The 22,194-nt window shown below is 39.1% G+C and overlaps 1 protein-coding gene across 1 annotated transcript in view; it reads left to right on the forward strand.

Moving 5' to 3' along the window:
* Positions 1-2,975: 2,975 nt before the first annotated feature.
* LOC115763323 (protein outspread) overlaps positions 2,976-22,194 on the forward strand; it is a 71,150-nt gene continuing 51,931 nt past the window's right edge. The window contains exon 1 of the mRNA XM_030705823.1: positions 2,976-3,883. Within this exon, the coding sequence (XP_030561683.1) occupies positions 3,656-3,883 (228 nt within the window). The 5' untranslated portion in view covers positions 2,976-3,655. The remainder of the gene's footprint in view (positions 3,884-22,194) is intronic.

Here is a 22,194-nt window from a genome sequence, read left to right on the forward strand (position 1 = left end):
CACATTGCCTCCGCTTGTGTGGGGCACAGACGCGCGTGACTCGCTTGACATTTGAATGAGAGTGCAAAATGAAAAAACGATCGTCAGCCAACGGCAGCAATAACGACAAAAGAAATCAATATGCCGTAATGCATTTCGCAGGTATTTCCACAATTACCTGAGCAATACCTTAAGGGAAATAGAATTTAGTTCTGTGCTTAGTATTTAAAAGGTAGCTAGGGGCGTTACTTCTGCCGGACAAATGTATTCCCGTAGGGATAAGAATAAGAAAGGTCTAATTTGTATATAACTCGAAAATGGGGCAAAACGATATAGAGGTATCCATGCAATATATTGCGTCGATCTCTGAGACTAAAATAGATAGAAATGTATAATTTATATGCCTCAACGGAGACTTGTTAGTTCAATATATACATGCTTGACAAACTTTTCATAATATTTTGTGCGTCTATATAGACTATATATAACTTTTTGCGCTGACTGACTGACGCTGATCAACCCAAAGACCAACAGGGGATGGCTAGGCCGAAATCCTAACTGAATTTACTTGAAAAAGCAGTGTTTTGATAAATTGCACTCATTTTCAAAAATCTAGCTCCATTCAGAAACTCCATTCTGTTTTGGATCAAATTAATTTCCAATAATATTTTTGAACGAAGTTCTAGGTCTGGTCCGATCGGCTTCAAACCTATTTTCAAAGCTCAACACAAGAACTTAATGAATACAAGATTCCGCGATTTGGGAAATTCCATTCGGAAATTCCATTTGTTTACAATCCGATCGACTGGATTCTAAGTTTATCCGGTGTGTTATCGGCCCGCTCTATGATAAGTTATCGATAAATTGGTTGTCAGCTTCTAGCCTATATTCAAAGATCTCTGTGAAAATTGATTTGATACGCTTTTCTATATGGAAATTGCGAGACAAACAAGAGCAGGAAAATGTTGCATCATGCTTTAGGTTGTTTTTCAAATAACTATTTAGAATCGAAGCAAAGACGTCGAGTTCAATGCTAATGCGGGTAGATTTAAATGGCCACGGGCGGAAAATTAATGAAAAACTGATTTTTCAAATTTGAAGGCAAAAACTTGGCTGTGAAATTTGTTGGTTACCTGCCTTCACTCCCGCAGATTGGGATAAGTTTCATTTGTAAATTTGTATCCTTGCGCTCTGTATTCTCATTAAGGGAACATAGCTAAGACCCAAAATAATCAAAAATGCATTTGTGCGAGCTCTTGCATATGTGTATGTGTGTGTGCTTTGTACGTATGCAGGTGTATATATACATATATATTACCCCTGATTGCGCCATGATCCAAGGGCGTGAGTCAAAATATTTGGTTGAGTGTTGCGCCGTGCTTGCAAGTCGAATGCGTTTCGCACCTTTCCATTGGCTTTTCTTTTCACCTCATCTGAACAAACATACGAACCTAATTAATCAATTTTTTTCCATTCTCTTTGTTACTGTTGCATAAAAAGGGTTCGTTTCGGTCTATTTATCTCTCTCTCTCTCTCTCTCGCTATCTCTCTTTCTTGCTCTCTCTCGATGCCTCTCTCCTACTGCTGCTGCGCACTCCAAAATAGGTTGTCCGAGGCTGCTAATGAACCGCACAGTTCATTGTTGTTTATTGCTGCATTATTGTTGTTGCTGCTGCTGCTGATATTCTGGTTGTCATAAACTAATCATTTTGGGATACTTTTCGTGACGGGGGGCTGGTCGAAATACTCTCTAGTTTAAAAATGAATTACCCTAAAGTCAATCGTATATAATTTATATTACTGGTGGGTATTTCCTGGCCTTGCTGGGGCTAGGTTTTTTGCCTATCATTTTAGATTCCCGCACATGAGTAAAAAGTTTATTTATGAAAGAAAACAGGCATTATACATTAAAGACGAGAAAATCTTTCGCTCGTACGGTTCCCACAAAGTGTGAAACACTTTTCGAATTAATTTTCATAAAATTCTTTGAAAATGGGCCTCAGATCGATCGGATGGTAAACAAGATATGATAATAAAATTTCCCATAATATAAACATTAGATATTGCAACTTCCTAGCTTTACGGAGTGGCTGTACATGGATGACGTATCAGTTAGTGAGAACAAAGGGTGTTATATTAACTGATAGTACATATTTTAAAAAAAATTATGATAACCAGCTTCCAAAATAATCCTAACTTATAGATTTCGTTCGCTGTTCTTGAGCTTCATAAAGCATTTAGCTTTTTCAAGCTGAAATTCGGCTAAACAGTCAGCAGTTTTGCTGTCAAACCAAGTTGGAAACACCAGAAGCAGCTGTTTGAACTGATCAACAACTTCGTTGTTGAATGCTCAGCGGCCTCGTATAAGAGAGCATTGTTGTGATGTCAGAGTACTCTGAAGCATTTGCTTATAAAGAAGCAACAGGTATGTACATACATCTACATAAGTAACCATAACCTTCTTATAAATAAAATAAACACATATAGAAAGTATGTATTGTACCTCTTGAGAATGCTATCAAAATTGTTTGGCTATCAAAAATATCAATTTCATTTTCAGTAAATAGCGAATTAGAGACATTCCAACCATACAAATTCATAACATAAGTGTTGAATTCTTAGACCATATCTCATAACGAGCGAAAGAGCGAAAGAGCGAAAGAGAGTTTAAATGTTGCGTTAGCTGCCACTCTGGCCACCTTGGCGCTCTCCCGGTTTTGTCACTCTCTCGCTCTTTCGTTTTGGTTTTGGCGCTCGACTGGTTGCGGCGCGACTTGTTGGGGCTGGCGTGTCAGTGTCGTGTATGCATTCGAACCGATTCGTTGTGCCGAGAGCAGCCAGCATATTTACAAAGCGCGCGTCAGCGTCTAGCAAAACTTCAGCCGTGTGTTTTGTTGGTGTCCGTCCAATGGAGAAGCCAAGTGCAAAGAAAAATTGAATAATTTTTTAGTGTGTCGCGTGTGTGTGAATGAGTGTGAGTTGTGTGCGTACGTGTATGTGTATGTGTTGTTATTCGTATTCGTATTATTTGCTTGCCATGCCAAAAATATAAAGTTTGATATCAAAATCTAAACGGCAAAGCTGAAGTGCATAACAGTTACGAAGGAAATTGAAACCAAACGTGAATTGAAACGGCAAACGACGACAGGCAGCTGATTCAGCGAATATTTTGCTAATTTTGCAGCAATTAGAAAAGAAAAACAACAACAACCACAACAACAACAACAACAAGAACATTCAAGCAGTGCCGGCTGCTGCGCCGCTGCGTCTGTGTTCCACAAGGAACCAACACCAACAAAAACAACTGCGTGTCTGTGAGGGGCGCATTTGCATAAATATGTAAGGCTGCCCGGCCTGGACCGCGCCCGTTGTAGTTGCCGTAACTCCCGTTGCGTCTGCTTTATCAAGTGTCGAAAAATATAAGAGAAAGTAAATTGTGCAAAATTGTTTAAATTGGCTTTGGGTGTCGTCGTTTTCAGGCCATTCTCAGTGTCTTATATTTGTGTACGTACGTGTGTGTGAGAGAGAGAGAGAGAGGGTGAGAGAGTCGAAACAGTGTGTAAACGCAATGGCGCTAAGCCCCGAGCATCAACGCTGAGCAGAGTGCAAAGCTCGTCGACAGATTCTAAGTTGAAAACGTGAAGCGGCTGAGCGAATATCCAGCCCAACTGCCAAAATGTCAACTTCAACGATAACAGCAGCAGCAACAACAACAACAACAGTCGCAGCAGCAGCAACAGCAAACACAGCATCGACTTCAGCTGCGTCGCCCCCGCCAACTGCGAGCAGCGGACGCATTGCCGACTGCCGTAAATTCTCACCAAATATATTCAACAAGAGCAAATGCAGCCATTGTTTTCGTCAGCGAGAGGAGCACAGCGCCGCTGCCTTGGAATGCAATAGGGTGAGTGATCGCATTAGGTGTGTGTGTGTGTGCCTGTGTGTGTGTCTGTGCGTGTGTGTGTGTGTGCGTTTCTCAAATTAATATACAAAATTGGGGGCTATGTGTGCCCGTCTGCCGTCTCTCTCTCGCTCTCTCTCTCACTCCCTCTCCCTTTCTCTCCCCCTCGTTCATCTTGCGACTCTCTGATTGTGTAAATTTATCGTTAGATGCAGTTTGTATATCTTGTAAGTTGTTTTTTATAGACTTGCGGCATGGCACATAATGGTTTTCTTATGTTGCTCAAATTAGATGCTGCTGCTGCTGTTCCTATCGGATCTGGTATCCACGCCAATTTACTTACCTTTGGTACATGAATATAGATATATTTGATCAAATGCTTTTTGAGCTCTTTTTGAGTTTGTCTTGATTGACGGACTGATTGAATGATGATCAACGCACAGCCCAAGCTGTCAGAACTTGTAAGCTACAGTTTCCACTTATTTGTGTATGAAATGCTGCAAGGCTGGTTGGAATAATAAAATGTATCTAAAACCTGTCGAAAACCGAACCAAAATCTTACCATATTTTTAAAAACAAATATTTGGTTCAAAAGAATACTGAGTTTTAGGAAGAACCAGCCGCCAGGCATCAATAAAGTGGACCCCAAGCATTGCATTTATTTATCTATATTTATTTCTACTAATTTTGCATTTGAAAAAATGTACAAATAGGGGAATCGAATGGATTGCACCATTATTTCTTGAAAAAAATCTGTGCCCCAAGGCATGGTAAACCTGGATTACGAATTGAACCTAGGTACAAGTATTTGGTTCAAGTCGTGTAGCACATCCTTTTCTTGAAAATTTGGTGTCTTTTCAAGGCGAATATAATATCTAAAGAAAATCGTGTTAATGCCTTTGCAAAGTGGGATGCCACTTCGCAAGTAGAACTATAGATCGACCTAATTATACCCTGAACCCATTAAAAATGGGTATAAGGGTATATTGTATTTGTGCGAAAGCCAAATGTATGTAACAGGCAGAAGGAAGCATTTCCGACCCCATAAAGTATATATATTCTTGATCAGCATCAATAGCCGAGTCGATCTAGCCATGTCCGTCTGTCTGTCCGTCCGTCCGTCCGTATGTATGAACGCAAGGATCTCAGAACCTATAAGAGCTAGAGACTTGAAATTTAAGATGTAGATGCTCCTAGTTCCCGCGCAGATCAAGTTTGTTTCCGATAATCGATAACTTACTCCGCTTCCAAGCAATCGATAAAATCGATATCTATATCCTGTTTTTTGGGCAATTTTGGTAAATAATAAGAGCTAGAGTCACCAAACTTGACATATAGCTTCTAAAATAGAATATATATATACATTTGATGTTGGAAGAAGAGGGTTCAGGGTATCCCCTAGACGGGAGCTCCCGACTAGAACCTCTTTCATGTTTTAAACTGAATTCTAGAAGAATTTCTCATTTGAATTAAAAGCAAGTGCAGTTCCTTAACGGCAACAACTTTTGTTGTTTAACTAAAATGCTGTGTTCCCATTTAAAAAGTTCTTCAAGGTGTCGGGTCGGAGACTTTCACGGAAATTTAAAATTTTCCTGGGCCCACGTGTAAAGCGTTTTTTATATTTTTAGGCTAGTGCGCATACATCTAAAGATTTTATGTTATTAAAAGCGAAACTTTTATCTTTTTTGAATACAAATTCCAGCATCAAAAACGTAATAATAAACGAATTACAATATAAACACGGATTAGGGTTCCCTTAAGTTAGTCGTTAATTTTGTGACACAGTCAAACGATTTTCACTTTTTCCAATTCTCGAATAAATGTTTAATATTGTGGGCTTTCAGCTTCTATGCTTGCATTGTTTTTTGTTATTTTAATTAGTTTTCAGTGGCGTATTCCAAACAGCGGTTCTTTATAAGAAACTCTTGCGGAGAAACGAGAAAGGGAGAGTTTTTCTTTTGTGCTGCCGCCAAGCTTATATAGGTTGTCATCAAAGCTGTGATTGAACAAAAGTTGAATATATTTCTCAGCTGCAAGACGATTTTCAATAAAACCGGTTCCAACTAATAATTTGCCCTTTTACGAGGCAAACCTTAAACCTCTAAACATTGGAACCTTTAACTGATGCGAACCATGTATATATTAAAATATGTATTATATACGTTTATTAATGGCTTAGTTGAAAGACTAACTATTGGCTATAATTATTAATTAACTATGGGATCAAACTATTGCATATAATTGAGCTTCTTTAATAATACTAGAAAGTTGATCTAGTCGGGAGAGCCCGACACGTGTATACTGAAACTCTCGCATTGCCAATATATCGTTTTACTTAATATCTTTTTTGTTCTTTACCCAATCTGAATGCATTTTACTGTAGTGCATATAATTGTGCTATAGAATATTTGTATATTCCATAAAAACAAAAAGAGTCTAGTTGTAGCTGAAATTCCTCTTTCCTTTTATTCGACTTATGGCGATGGTGGCTGGTTTTCGGGCGGCAGTAGACATAGTTTGAAAACACTAGAGTGATACTAGAGTCAAGCTACTACTACAAAATACAAACTACAAACTACAAACTACAAACTACAAACTATTAGGTTATTCTAGCTCTTAAAATCCAAGAAATTAGCTTAAAAACAAGATTTAGATATCAGTTTTCATCGATTGCTTGGAAAGGGACAAATTATCGACTATCGGAATCAAACTCGCACTGCGTACAGGCACTAGGAAGTGCTACTTTCAAAATTTCAATTATTTGGTGCTAATGGGTTCTGATATACGTACATAGCTAGATCGACTCGGCTATTGATGCTGACCAAGAATATATATACTTTATGGGGTCGGAGACTCTGCCGTGTGCCTGTTACATACATTTGCACAAATACATTATACACTCTCTAAACATTTTCAATGGGTTCAGGGTATAAAAATTGGTCACAGTCAACTATTTATAATACAAAAATATGAAATTTTTTCTTCAATAATAAATTTGAGTTCAAAGTTGCGAGAGATTAATTGAGCCCAACTGTTCTGGGTTAAGTGTGATCCGCTTGTCAACAATTAACTAACAAATACTATTAGTTATTCTGTTTGTCACCTGCTTTGCTGGCTGTTGATACAGTTGCGCTCAAGAGTCAGGTGTTGACTCAAATGAGTTTCTATTTAATCGGGCTGTATATGTGCTTAGCTCAAACGCATGTAAATAAATATCTGGCTATTTGTAAATTGAGAAAACGCTGATGAGCAGCGACGGAGCTACTATTTCAGCAAACACAAAACTCACAAAGAGCTCAACAGGTCACATGTGCCAGGTTTCACGGCTGTTCCGATAAAGGCCTCGGGGTCTATGACTTCCTCAATAGCAGCCCGCGATTGGTGTTGCTGCGCAAATTTTTGGGGGTCATCCGCTGATTCTGTTCGAGTTCGAGTCGGTGTCGGAGTCGGAGTTGGAGTCGGAGTCGATGTGCCACTCTCTCGTCGAGTGTTCTACTCATGGACACGTTTAAAGCGTTTGGCTAACAGTTTTTTTGTCTGCGGCAAAATAGATTTCTACACTTAGCCCACAAAAAGCATTTCGTCTCGCGGCGAGCTAAATTGCCTCGAGGCTATTATAAGCTGCAATTCACATCAATTAAAATGATGCCATTTGCCGCAAGTCTACAACCAAAAAACAAGCAAAATATATACAAATTTTCAACTTTAAGACACATCAAATTAATTGCGGGTCAATGCAAGAAAAAGTGACAACAAATTTGCCATTAAAATTTCAATTTGCCTCAATAAAAAAAAAAATAGATAAAGTCAACGGACAGTGCACACAAAATGTCTGAAACGAGAAAAGCAACAAAAACAAAAATATATCAGGTCAGTTGCTAAAAATAAGTTGCTAATAATAAGAAATAAGAGAATATTATAAATGAAATGGAGCTTTCGACATTTTTTTATTAAAGTAAAATTACAAGATCGATCTCAGTCCATCCATCCGTATAAGTAAACTTGGAGATATCAGAGAATATTCGAGCTAATAACTTTTACGTAACATTTAAATTTATTAGGCGTCTAAATCCAATTTTTTAGACATATCTTTCAACTAGAGACACTAAGTTTTCCGCTACTCCCGAGAATATTTAAATTTTTGATCAGCCTTAAGATTTCATAAAGATCGGACAATAAACACCGATGCATGTAACGAAAGCAGTTCCCGCAGTGCAGCCGCAGCGTTAACTGCGCTCAACTTAAACATGATCCATTACAGGGACCAATAGTCTATTTGGTAAATGCCGTTCTAAATTTCTTAAATATACAAACATAATTAAATTGTCTTTCAACAATTGGTTGATATACTCATATTGTGTTATTAACGCGGCGCTATTTGAATGTACCTCATCTTCAGTACCATACTAGTATTGCCAAGCTTCTGCTCTGATATTTCTTTATTCAGGGAAGCCTCGAATTTTATTAGTACTTCTTAGAGTGCATTTTATGTCAGTCTTTGAAGCGTCGGTTATTTTGCCGTGAAGTGTCCGTTAGAGGAGTTTACATTCTAATTATAAATTAGCGTCTTGGACCCAATACTCTATATATATCCTGATCAGACGACGAGAGCAGGCTGACGTATTTCTTCGATATTTTCCCGATTCTCTTAATATCGCTTGGTAACATGGCTTTCAATTATATCTTAGAGATAGATAGGTCCACGTATATCTGACATAGATAATTACACAGAAAATAAGATAAAATAAACCTTATTTTCAAAGCAAACTTCCTTCGCTTTTATACGCACGATTCTGATGAAGAATATTTCTATTTCTTGTTTATCAAAAAATATTCCATTTTACAGAGTCTCATTGTTTTATTATTTATACAAGTCATAAATGCATAAAGAACTTAAATAAATTATAGCATATAATAATCTAACAATTATGATAAATGTGGTTTTATGCTCAGATATAATTTTGAAGCTATTTTTATTTCGATATCTAGCTGTGACTGTTACGTCGATTTTCAATAAGTTCTCTCTCTGTTAGCCGGACAATAATTGTTAGATTGAGGTGTCCGCCCAAGGGAGTAGTTTTCAGAGTATAACTTAGGCAAGCAATATACCCTTTGTTGTTACCTATTTTTAATGGGTGCAGGGTATAAATAGATGTCGCAGGCCTTTCGCTCGCGTTGGGCTGCAACTAGAAGTCGTCCGAAGATGCATCGCATCTCGACAACATCTCGTAGAGGGGAGCTGGAGGCCTGTGCGGTTAATCACCTAGAAAAGCAACCCCAGATATTGAGAGTGGGGCCATCTCGCCAGTCCCCCTAGGCATTACTTCTAAATTTAGAATCACTTTATATTAGTTATTTCTGTTTTTTTTTTTCTTTTTCAGTCGTTGGGTTGATTCGCTGTTTGCTCTCTTATGTTCTCGTTGCTTGTCGCTGCGCATAATGTGAGCATAATTGTTGCATTGCACCTGCCTCGAAATCCGAAGGCTTCTTAGTTGCCCCAACGCTGCTCTCGGGCTACAAAAAGCCGACGACCTACAGAAGAACAGCCAACTGTGACTCCTTCTCAAGTCTTAAGAGTTCGCAAAGTCTAAGCCTTAAGCTAACTTTTCATTATTCTGCACCTTTAAGTCCGCGGTTCATTTGTCTACTGTAGTCATTGTAATTGCATTTAATATTGCGACATTAAAGCTTTCCTAATGATGCCGACCAGCATCACGGATTACAGAATGATGAGCAGGTCAGAGGCTGTCTACATTGTCGTGGCAGGGCAGAGTGCAGCCATCAGGTCAGCATCTAACCCACATTAGGAAAAACAGTTACTTGGAAAAAGTATCTAGAATAGCAATCAATAAAGTCTCAACTATGTGATATAAGGGAAAATTAAAAAATATTCATAAAAGCAAGATTATAATAATAACACATAATATTAGCTATGGAGTAGGGAAATGGTTAAGGTATACTAAAAATCAAGAATTTCCTTGAACATCGACATATTCATCTCTGTTGCTTTATTTTCTTCGAACCATGCTCAAGATCTATGTTTAAAAATATGTTGTATATATTTCCAGCGCTTTCGATGAGCATGGCTAGATCGACTCGTCGTCCTGATGGAGAATGCATATACTTTATGGGGTTAAAGACGATTTGATTAAAATGTGCATATTTCTACGGGCAAGGCCGGGTATTACTGGCTGCTCTCATTTATTAGAGTTAGCTTGGTTCCACTTTTCTCGTTGTCATTCTCTTTAGTGTTTGTGTTTGCGTTTGCTAGTCGGGCATCCGACGTTGTGGCCTATCCCTCAAAAAGATCTCAATTGATCCCCGGGGTGTTATTGTGCTATTAGCAGCACGCCAGCTTCAGCTGGACTTGTTTTCCATGCAGAGTTCGTCCTCTGCGCTCCGCCCTCTACTCCATCCTTGAAGGCCCTTCGAGGTGGCTGTGCGCCGTTCTGTTCTCTTGTTTGTCAGCTAGATATACACATAATAAATAATACCCCTAGCCACTTTTCATGCGACTTGACAGTCCTTCCAGTTTCCTAGTCGTGCGTGTGTGCATGTGTGCATGTGTGCATGTGTGCATGTGTGCATGTGTGTCGCTGTGAGAGAGCCTTAAAGTTTGCTTTGGCCCCTCCAAGCTACGTGCTTAAGTGAACTTAGTTGTTGCTGCAGCGTTGACTGATTGTTTGTTGTTGCTTCAAATTGTTGGCTGTTCCTTAAAGTGGGCGTGTTGCGTGGCTGTTGTGCGGATATTTGCTTGTTTCTAGGTTAATTAGTTGGCCAGGTCCGTTGAACTTTGGCGCGTAGCCCGCCTGGACAGAGCCGGGCTGTAATTTTGTAATTTTGAGTCATCTCGCAGCTCGTGAATTTTTTTTATCTAAGCTCATACACGATAAAGCAATACAAAAGTCAACACTTTTAAAGATAAACTGTGCCCAAGTCCATGCTGTGTGCAGTTGTGCCAGCGAAATAACTAAAAAACAGTTACACAGATAAACGAACCAAAGAACAGACGGCTAACTGCCGCCAGATAATCGCAGTAAGCACTTCAGGCGTTGAATTCTATGCGCAGTCTTTAGATAAGATACAACTTTTGCTCTGCGCATACAACAGTATGCTTATCGTCAAGTTATGTTGTTCCTCTTGTTGGCCTCTATCCAATGGCTTTATTCTCCTGCTGCAATTAGCAGAGGCTCCAGCTACGAGTCCACTTCATCTTCGAATTTGACTTTATGCCCTATTAGCGCAAACCTTTCTGTCACTTAACATGAGCAGGGTTGCCCCACACAATGGTCAGAGTTGCCAACTGACGATTGCCTGCGGCAGTCAGCCCTATTATGCCACACGAACTACAAATCATCAATTAAATTAGAATCCGGCTCAACGACTCTATAAAGAGTCTAGCAAAAGCTTAGTTAAATCAACTTCTTTACGCAAACAGTGTAATTTTTATTTGGCTCTTCCCTGGCCTTAGATCCTATCAAAAAAGACAAATGTGCAAAAAGACAGCTACGGTCTTAGGCCAGGATGATTTTTGAATCATTTAATTCTCTTAACACATCTATTGTTAATGGTAAATAAAGGAAAACTAATACTTAGCCAATCTGAACACAGAATCTAACAGAGTTATGGTACGAAACTTTTCTTGTTTTCGGACCAACGTAGCTTAATAACAGCTAGAGGATAAACTTGTTCGATTTGCAAAATGGACTTGTTCATATATGAAAGTCCGACAAGTGGACCTTTACTCAGTTTGCTGCTCAATTTTAAATATATACAGTTTAAATATATATAGTTTGAAATATTTCCTTAAATATGTAGTACATTGCGTAGCAGGAATAAGAATACTTTCTGAAAGCGTGCTGAAATGCCAAGTAAAGTATATCAAGATCAACAGGAACAAGAAATCTTAGCTGGCCAAGAAGTTGAGTAATCAAAAACACCAAGCTGCCCGTGCCTTAGCGTGGCGTTTGTTTTTCCGGGTTCTGCGACATTCTGTTGCATAATTGAACACCTATTCTTATTATTCAGCACTTTTTGCTCCCCACTCAGCACTAGCTGTGCCCCAAGGCCCCGAGTAGCACTGGGCTGGCAAAGAGGTTGCTGCGCAAACGCCGCTGAGTTATGGCAGCATTTAGACTTGCACCTAGACTGGCTTTAACTACTACTGCTGAAAGAAGATTGCCCGCCGCATTAGATGGCTAAAGATTGCGAGGACGGCATTTCTTGAAATTATGACGTGCTGAGAAGGGCATCTTGGTGCCGCGATGATTACTTGATAATTGTGATACTGAAGCGGGCATCAGCAGCAATTTTCAGACCGTTTAATTGAAGAGCGATGAAAGTTACCGATAGCTCGCGCTGGATTTCCAGCCATCCGATACATTTCCGATAAAATACTGAATTGAAAACGTATTTGAGAATTTTATTGAAATATGCTCTGACGAACTATTTGCCATTGAATGAATCGAACAGACGAACTATCGCCTTGGCTACATCTTAAATCGAATTTGCATGATACCTGTTGTAGTTGCTGTTGTTGTTGTTGTTGCTGTACGGTCAAGGTGAGTGAGCTGGAAGCTGTCGAGAGACCGAGACCCAAGGCAGGTGACAGACCAAGTTCTAGACATGGACCTAACACTTCCAGGAAGAAATCTCGTTTCTGTGCGTTGCTGTTGTTTGATATTCGCAAGGCACATAAATCATCTGAAAAGCATCGCTTTTTTGGCGTTCTAGCATTTGATAGTGGTTTTTATCGTTGCTTTGTTTTTTGTTCTTTTGATTGCCGCAATGCGTGAAATGTTTTGCGATTGGGTTCTTGGAAGAATGCCGTATATCGAATGAATGAAGCTAAAGATTTGTTAATCTGATTGGGACGTGCCCAGCACAGAGAAACAAGAAACCACATTCCAGTTTCTGTCTGCGGCGAGCCAAACACAAGACGAAACAGAATCCGGCGACAGTTATTAATTCCAATATGAATTCGCTATTAAGTGCGCCAATTACCGTCTCGAAATAGACAAAACGAACAAAGACCTCAGCGAAGGCATTGCTTTTGTTTACAACCAATAATTTAGACAGTCGCCATATAACAACGGCAACAACATATGCTAAATTATGTAGGTGGACACGATAATTTCGGTCTGCAGACATCGACACTCCAAGCGTAAGCGTGGACCAGAGACCCAGCCAGCCAGCCCCAAGGTTCCTCCAGCCGAACCAGACAAATCAAAAACAGATTTCCAAGTCGCGCCCAAAAATAGCAGCAGAAACGTCAACGTCGACGTCGACGTCAACGTCCCCTACCGTCCCGTCCCGTCGCAGTCGTTGCCCTCAGGCACATTTTATTTAAATAAAATAAATTTGTTGTCTGCTGCCTAAAAACAGCCCAAGCTGCAATTACTATACATTTTCCCAGACAACTAAAAACAACAGGGCGTTGGACTGAGACGCGAACCTAGTCATGTTAATGCAGGGGCCCCAGAGCTACCACAGGATCCAGCAAAACTTTCAGAGGGGCCTCTGAAAGGGGGTTGCTCTACAAAGCTGCCATTTCTCATTGTTTAAACTTGTTTTTTAGTGTCGACTAAATTTGCATAGCTCGTGTAACGCTAATTGAAATAATTATGAAATACTTAAATGTTATTATAACTACAATTTGTGAACGGTAAATAGAATTTTTGGATTTGGATTTGGTACGTCAGATACCTTTCTTGATTTAGGCCTGTCCCAACTCCGGCTTCTAGCATAACAGACCCTTTGGCAATAGCTCATTTATCAATATAGTTATTAGTGCAAAAAAGTAGAACCAAAAGCAAGTTTTCCAGAAGTTTGCGTTTCTCAGTCATATAGTCGGACTAGCAAGCGGGAGGTGCGCGGTTCAAATCCAGCAGTAATCTTGATGAATGTTCGATTCGGCTGGTTCCGACCAAGGTGCTCACAGCAGCAGAAAGACGGACCTACGCAAAGTTTGATGACGATAGGCTTAAGACTTTCATGAAAACGAACAGGATCAAACGGATCCATCGGATCAAGAATATTTAAACTGAATCGGGTCGAAAATGTCTCTTTCTATGTAGAACATATTTCATGAACAAATTGTTATCCCTCTACAAGGGTATAAAACTCGGTCTAAGCTATATTGCCGCAAGGGTATTTAATCTTTGGCAAGTAGAAGAAAGCCGTTTTTTTCTGTTATTTATTTAATTTTCTATTTTCCTATTCCTATTTTCTTCTCGCGGACTAAATCAATAGATTTTCTTGCTCGATTTGATATATTCTTGTGAAGATTCACAAGATAGTCAAATGTCATTTTGTGGATCACAGAGTGCACACAACTGCAGTATAAGAAAATACAATTTTTAAGGTATTTCCAATCTGCATGCTGCGGCAACGGGTGGGTGGTGCGTCTACGACTCCCTCGCTGCCTTTGCTGTTTTATCCACCTCCAACAATGTTTAAGTTTGTCTCCGATTTGTTTGGCTCTTATACGTGGGTCGACGTCAAATATGGCGAAGTATGCTGCCGTTGCCAGCGACAAAAACAGCCATAAACAAATAACTATGCCACTGCCGATGGCGATGGCGATGGCGATTGCTGTGGCTGTGGCTCCGACTGTGGCTCCGACTGTGACTCTGTCTATGAGCTACGACTATAAGACTATGACTACGGTTATGGTCTGTTGTTTGGCTTAAGCGAGCTCTTTGCGAGCCGATCATGCACACCTGAATGTGGTTCAGACAGACTATGTGGCACGCTAGACACACCCGAACTTAGCCGAACCTATGGAATTGTGTGTGTGCGCGCATGAGTTGATGTGGAGCGCAATGGAGCGACGAGGAATTCAGCTCATAAAATATTTAGGTGTTTGCCGTATTTGAGCACGTCTTGCATAATTTGTACGTTTGTACTTTTAATTAAAGATATCTCAGATATATGTACTACTTCTTGTAGTTGGCCCCTCTATGGCCAAAGATTTCAGCAATGAATCGACTCTGCGGTGCCACCTGATTTTTCTAAAGCTCGCCTCAAGCATTTTACAACCCCCCGCGTTGCGCATGGCCAATTTGCTAGTTTGTTTCGTTTTTTGTTCTCCCAAGCTCAAAGTGTATTGGCCAATTATGAACCATTTGGCTTGACTCGAACAGATAACATGAAAAGTTCTTTGTAATACTTACCAACGATAAGCTAATGGATTTGTTGAATAGCTGCTAAATTCTCAGCACCGTTTTAGCTTTAAAAGATATTACGATCAACTTATATATTTTCCAATGTTCTCTTTTTATACGTATTTACAATATATTTGGTACCTGAAGAATTTAATAAGAGAGATTCTTGTCTTGTTGCTAAATTAAGTTAATGGATATGCACCATGCACAGCAATTCTGTAAACTTAAAGATGAAGACCTCGTTTTTGCATATATCAATCTTATCGGTAACTCAAATGACATCGACAAACATTGATTTTATAATTTGGAACACGCGATTTTAAATGTGGGCTCTTATAGAGTAAACGGATCAGAAGTATATTACTTTTTGGATGCGTCCTACTGTTAATTATTAACCCGCATTACTAATCATAAAGCCCGCAACTTTTATAAATATAGGACTATAAAGTTCAAAGTTCATTAGGAATGTATATATTTACTAAGTATTTAAATTAATGCATATACATTTGTATTTTAATTAAATGTTGTTTATGTAGAACATAAACTTCAGATGCTATTTTAAACATGTAAATTTGTTCAGCGACATTTACGATTGTGTTCTCCATCGATACAATCTTGTACAGTGAGATATTAAAGAAAATAGGGACATGTTTTAGATGAACTTCATCACAGGACGAACGTCATAAGTACATTTTCAAGTAAATGTACGCAGAAGGAAAGTTAAGAGAAAAACGATGCTGATCAAAACGACAATTAAAACATGTGACCAGAGGTTCGCGTATCTCACCTGTTATCAGTGTGCACACGCTGGCATTATTAATTGGATTTGATGGCAAAATAATAATAATAAAAAAAAAGTATATTGAAATCGAAATTCGAACAGAAGTCATCGACTTCGCATGGTGCTCACAAATGTCGATCATCATTTTGTTATTGTTTTTGTTTCTTTTCTTTTTTTTTTACAAATTTTTATGGTATTGAATTTTATTTGTTTGTCCATAACATTTAATTTAATTATGTCCAATGCCCAAAAAATGTGTTTCAAAGAGAGCTAAAGATGAAATCTACGCCCACACATAAAAGGCGGCCGTTATTGTTGTTGTTGTTGTTGCTTTGGCGGAGCATATGAACTGAGAGTCGTGGAGACCCGTTTGTCGAATTGAGAGAGTATACAGTTGGGGGAAACTGTGCCAAAGTTGTTTGGATGCTCGGCAGCTTAATATTCTTTTCTTTTTCTAGTTGTGCGTTTTTCGAACACTTTAGCCATTTAACTGTTCAACGTTTTGTGGCGAATTTCACGTTCTGTTCGCCGTGTTTACATTTTCGCCACGTTATCACTTATTAACCCACTTCCGGCAGCAGTGAAAAAAAAATTAATTTGCAATGGCAAATGATAAAAAACAAAAAAAAAAAGAAAGAGGGAAAGAAAAAGTATAGAAAAAAGGGGAAAAAAGAACAGTAAAAATAATTTACAGAACCTAAAAAAAAATAATAAATCATCATGGCAAATTGGGCTAATGTGACTTCGTGTGAAAGTCGACTCGTCTCATCGCATCTCATCACATCGTGTCTTGCATTTTCCCGCGAATTAAGTAATTTTCATTAAATTAATTAAATTATTTTCCATTTCCTATGCGATGCGTTGGGCGTGGCGCGTTGCCAACTGATAAGTGGGACACCTTCCATATCGATTCGCTGCCAAATCGATTGTTAATTGAACTGCACCACACACGGCAAATCACTTAAATGAGTTTTAACCATTTTCCTTTCAGTTGACAAATGCGACAGCAACAACAATTCTCGCACAAGCATACATGTATGCAAGTCTTTATATATATGTATATGGATGTATGTGTGTATGTACATGTGCATTTATGTTTTTGGCCCACTTTATTTCCATTCCACTCGTTCAGCTTACGGAATGGGTCTGTTGAAGCAATAAAAAGAAAAAATCACAACAGTTGAGCATGTTGAGAATAAAATACCCTATCTGAAAAACGAATAAAATATGTAATATATACAGTAATAATACCATAGAGAAAGAAGGCTTTCTTTTAGATTATAGACATAATGATAGACATTTAATTAAAAGAAAAGTTTCACTTAACATTTTCACCCGTTGCAGTTGTTGCATTATAGTAGAAGCATTGCGAAATTAAGGAGAATCACCTTCAAGGTAGACACCAAAGCCATGTAAATATTGGGTTACTCAATTTGCCTAGAGTATATGTGTTATATGTGTTATGTGCATGGGTAATTGTATCTTTTTAAAATCAATTCTGATTGTTTTTCTGTGTTCATTATAGTCGCATTTGAAGTCGCTTTTGACTATTGACAAGGTCTAGGTGCAGCCGCTGGGACAGACCCTCGATCAAGCAGACAGCTCTGGAGCGCCGGACAATTGATTGCCTTACGGATTTCAATTTGAATTTGTATTTACTTTGGACCGGCTGTCATTCAGATTTCTTTCACAGTGCTCGCACGCGCGGCCAACGTCATTGACACAGTGAATATGAGTGTGAGAGTAGCCGAAACCAAAGCGCGGTTCATGGTAATTCACACAAACTATTTAGTTCGGAAGTTCGAAAGTAGCTTTGATAAGGAAATTCCCTTGGGCAATATACAGTCTAATCTGGGGATAGTTTTATAGCTCCGTAAATGAAACATCTTTCCCGGAACAGAACAAACGGCTACCAACCTCCGATGTAGTGTACTCCCTTTATATGCGTGCTGCCAAAATCAAATAATTATCTATGAATCCTGTTGTGGGTCAACGTAATGCACGCAGATACAGATACAACTTCACCTACTCATAACATGATCAAACTGCGAAGTATCTGCAGTTTGGTGAGCGTATAAATTAATTTATGCGGCGGGTAAATTACTTTGATTCGATTCGTAAAGTTGCCGCAACTGCGACTTTGATGGGGACTCGCTGTGAGAATTACACTACGAATGAGAATGAGAATGAGTATGAGAACTCTACATGAAGATATTTTTTCATGTACCGTTGGCGCCCTTTGCTGGCGATTCTCGCCCGTCTTCATCGTGATCATCGAAATCGACATCGGCATCGACAGTCTTTGTCGAAGCTGTTGCTAACTTGCGTGTGTTTCTGTATGGCAGAGTGTAAGTGTGTGTGTGTATCTGTGTGAAGTAATCGGTAGTTGCGACTCAAGCCGTAGAGCAGCTCAGGCTCTGGCTTTGGCTCTGGCTCTGGCCTGGCCTGGCTCTGGCCTCAAATGTTGTAAGTATTCTTCTCGTTCTCCGCGCCGCGAAAGGTTGTTGAACTTGTTGTACAACTCGGTTTCAATTTTGTTCCCTCAATCAGTTGCTGTGCTTTGGCTTTTGTGCTCATTTTGTGCCCATTCTCCCGTCGCTGCCCCTCGGCTTCCCATCTCACACAGTTCGAGCATTGAGTTCTATTATAGAAAATTATATTATTATTATGTACTCCACTCGCTCTTTGGCTTTGTTTGCGCACACATTTTTACTGTTATTTTACACACAGCTCGCGTTCTCTTTCTTTGCTACTGTGCAAATTCCAATATCCGAACTGGAATACCCTCACAGCTGTAAAAATCCAAAAAGGCGCTACCCAAATATCGTCTCTTTATGAAGACCGTAAGCTGTTGCCAGCTTGTATAAGACAATTTTGTGAAAAGGGCTCGTTTTTCATAATTAAGTGTTGTTTATAGCCTGCTGCAAGAATTTTGCGTATTTGCATAATAATTAGCTGCACGCAAGATGCGATAGGTTACGAGCTCGGTATTTTGGTTTTTGCTTCGAGGCAAACAACTTATGGTAGTATTTCAGTCTCAAGAAGAAATTGTCTTAATTCAAGAGAAGGAACAATATTTGAAATACTTTTCATACGCAACGCTTATATTTCTTTCTTTGAAATTGTTTGAGCTCAAAGATAACTTATATTATGGGTTACACATTCCGGGAGAAATTAATGATTTACTCTGCAAAGGCATAAAAACCGTTTACGTTCACTCTTAATAAAATTCAAACCTCTCAATTCAATGTATCTTCCATTATCAGGCGGCGATTCAACGACTTGTTAGTTTTCCTTTAATTCGGTCCACTAATGCAGACAATAAAATAGAATTTATTGTTCTCTTGACCATAATTAAAATCAGCCCTATCTTCAAGCATTTAATACTTGGCAATTAAGTCTTATCCGTGTTTCTTAGATGCCTTCAACTCTTTTGACTGCTTTTTGTCGGCAACTTCGTTTATTATTCGGTTTAATTTAAAAGGTAACGCTTCTTGAACCTTTCGATTTATGTAAAGAAGAGTTTGAAAACATGAAAATTTAAGATAGGATACTTTACGCGGCAGGTCTATTACATCGATGTCAGACTTCTATTTATGCTTATGTGTAAGGGAAGAGGAGAATGTATATACTCATAAATATATAACATATGATATGAAGGACGCATATCCAATCATATATTATATACTATATAACATATATTATTAAGCAGGCCGCCGAGATCAATCGACTTTTCCGTCAGTCTACGTTCCGTCTGAATGAAAACGTTGATTTCGGAAACTATTAGAGCCAGATTATTGAAATTTGAAACTTATTTTCAACTATAGTACGCAGAACGAGTTTACTAGACACAGACTAGGCATATTGCACTTTTGGATACCTCATTATCGTCATTATCGACATCAAATTTTGAATAGTGTGGCGCAGGTAGAAGAAGCTGCGCAAGTTCCACAGGTGACCGCACATGAGTGTGTGTGTTGTCCATCAATTCATTATTAACTCCCTGTATTTCATATTCATATTTATATTGACTGAGGGGTAGAGGGGGTTTTCTAGCGAAGAGCTAAACCCAGCGTTCTGACTTGTTTTCAACTACCACGATATCAGAAATCAAACCGCAAAAGTTATTAAACCTTAACTTCTGACGTCCTTTAAAGAACTTTTACACACACTGAGTCACAGTTTTAATTTGAATTGATCAAATCTGTAATTATACATTTCGGCTGTAATTGTCGGACTTGCGTTATTCTTTAAATGTGTATAAGTTAAAGTGTTTAATCGCCTTAGAAGTAGACTCTGTATAAAGGAGCTGAAGACATGGATAATAAAAGAGAAGTACTTTATTATTACATGAATAATAGGGCAATATTCCTGCAGCATGAGGATTTTTGCGATTGGGACTAGCCGACCATGTGTGTGCCCCTTGCACATTCTTGCCTGATACATTTTTCAGTTCGTGTCAATAAATCATCTGTGAGTCTCTTGTTACGCGGCCTCACAGCCTCTCCAGCTGGCTGGCTGAATGAGCTGAGCTGAGTTTTCGCGGCAATAAATCAAATGCCTTGCGCCCGTCAATTGCTATTAATTTCATTGGCGTTTCGCAAAATATTGTATAAAATTTGTATCAGTATAAAAAGTATGAAGAATATATACAATATGCATAAGTAATTTACTGCTAAAAAGCGAATGTCATAAGAGTCTGCCATGTGGCACTGTGGGAATTACTACAACCGCCTGCTCTGCTCAATTGTGTTGAAATGTGTGTCATTTTCTCGTGTCAATTGGCTGAATTCGTTGACCAGTCAACCAGCTGACCAGCTGACCAGTTGACCGGCTGGCAGTGTCTTAGCTAAGCTAGCAAATTTCGAAAAAGGCTGATGGATTTGAAAATGGCTTAGATATAGAAATTAATATGTACTCTGAAGCAGCAGACCCAAATCTATTATTCTATGGTTCCTTTTAGATAGAGGGTACGTTGCTTGTTGAAAAATATCCTTGTAGGCTTGTAGACTTTGCGCAAATGAGAGCCAAAGTTAACACTTAAGCCAAAGTATTACCTAATCTTGGCCTGATGGCAATCACCGTGGATGCCGTCGAATTACGAGGCCACTTTAGCAATGCGCCAACTTTCTAGTTCAGCAGATCGTAACGCATTAACGAGTGTAACATTGGTAATTTGATGAACAATTGGCTAGAACAACAAGCGTGAAGACGGAAAGCGCCAGTCGGCAACCTCCACACAACTGGGGCCACTGACCAGAAACAAAGGTGTACGGAAAATTACAAGAAAACCTTGACGCCCTAATGCCAACTAAATGTTATGCAATGCTGAAAAATTGTCGTTAACTCTTTTTAGTTAATTTAATTTTTCGCGCTGTTAACAACGCCTTGAACGGGAACAGTCCGGGTGTACCAGGCTCCTGTTTCCGCGGTCTGATACGAATACGATAATGTTTATTTTCCACTTTATTAACTCGCGCGACGACTCTTGCCTTCCGTCGCATGCACCCTCGTCCATATGTTATGTAATTTCCTCAAAATTGTAACTATATTGTTTATTTTCATTATTTTGTGTATTTTGCCGTATTTATATTGGCAGTATTTGTTGATTGCCTTAAAACGCGTTGCCCGTTGTTTTTGTTTAGCTTTGCCATTTTTTGGACTTTATTATTCAATCTAATGCATTGTGCAGTCGAAAAGAGTGAGTAGCCCGTGAGTGAGGTGGCATTAGGTATTAGGGAAATATCAATGATATTTTAGCCCTCGTCTTTATGCTCACTTGCTTTTACTTTATTGCCAGTCATTATACTTTTGTGTAGCCAAACCAAAGATATTTGATCAAGAAGAAAATACCTTCCACAAAATCTAATATATTTCCGAGTCTCATCAATCAATAATATTTATCAATAGAGCATTTAATGTTCGTTTCACCCATTTCTTTGTTTTTCCCGTATAAGTAGTCCCAATTTACTTAACGGCTGTGATCCGATTCCAATTCGGATTTCCAGGCCGAGGTCACGATCTCAGCGCAGCGTAAAGTGTGTCAGGGCGGGTGTGATGAGTGCGTGGTCTTCTCTGGGTCTCAGCTCCAAACCTAGGCGCAATCTTTAGCCGAGCAAAGCTATTGTTGGGTTGCTTAGAGCAGCGCAAACGTTGCCGTGACCCATTTCGGGGAACACCCACTGATCATTTCGACGGTCGCAGTGCTTTGGAAATGAGTTTTCGGGCATTTACTTTTTGTCCAAATTTGGCTGCAATGTGTAGTACCTGCAGTTAAGTAGCTCCAAAGCGACTATTTACCAATGGAGTTCATGTTGATGTTTCCGTTAACATTTCTGTTACTGTTGCTGTCACTGTTTCAGTTGCTG

This window comes from Drosophila novamexicana, unplaced genomic scaffold, assembly GCF_003285875.2.
Source record: "Drosophila novamexicana strain 15010-1031.04,08,12 unplaced genomic scaffold, DnovRS2.1 tig00000739-arrow-arrow-pilon, whole genome shotgun sequence".
Taxonomy (NCBI): domain Eukaryota; kingdom Metazoa; phylum Arthropoda; class Insecta; order Diptera; family Drosophilidae; genus Drosophila; species Drosophila novamexicana.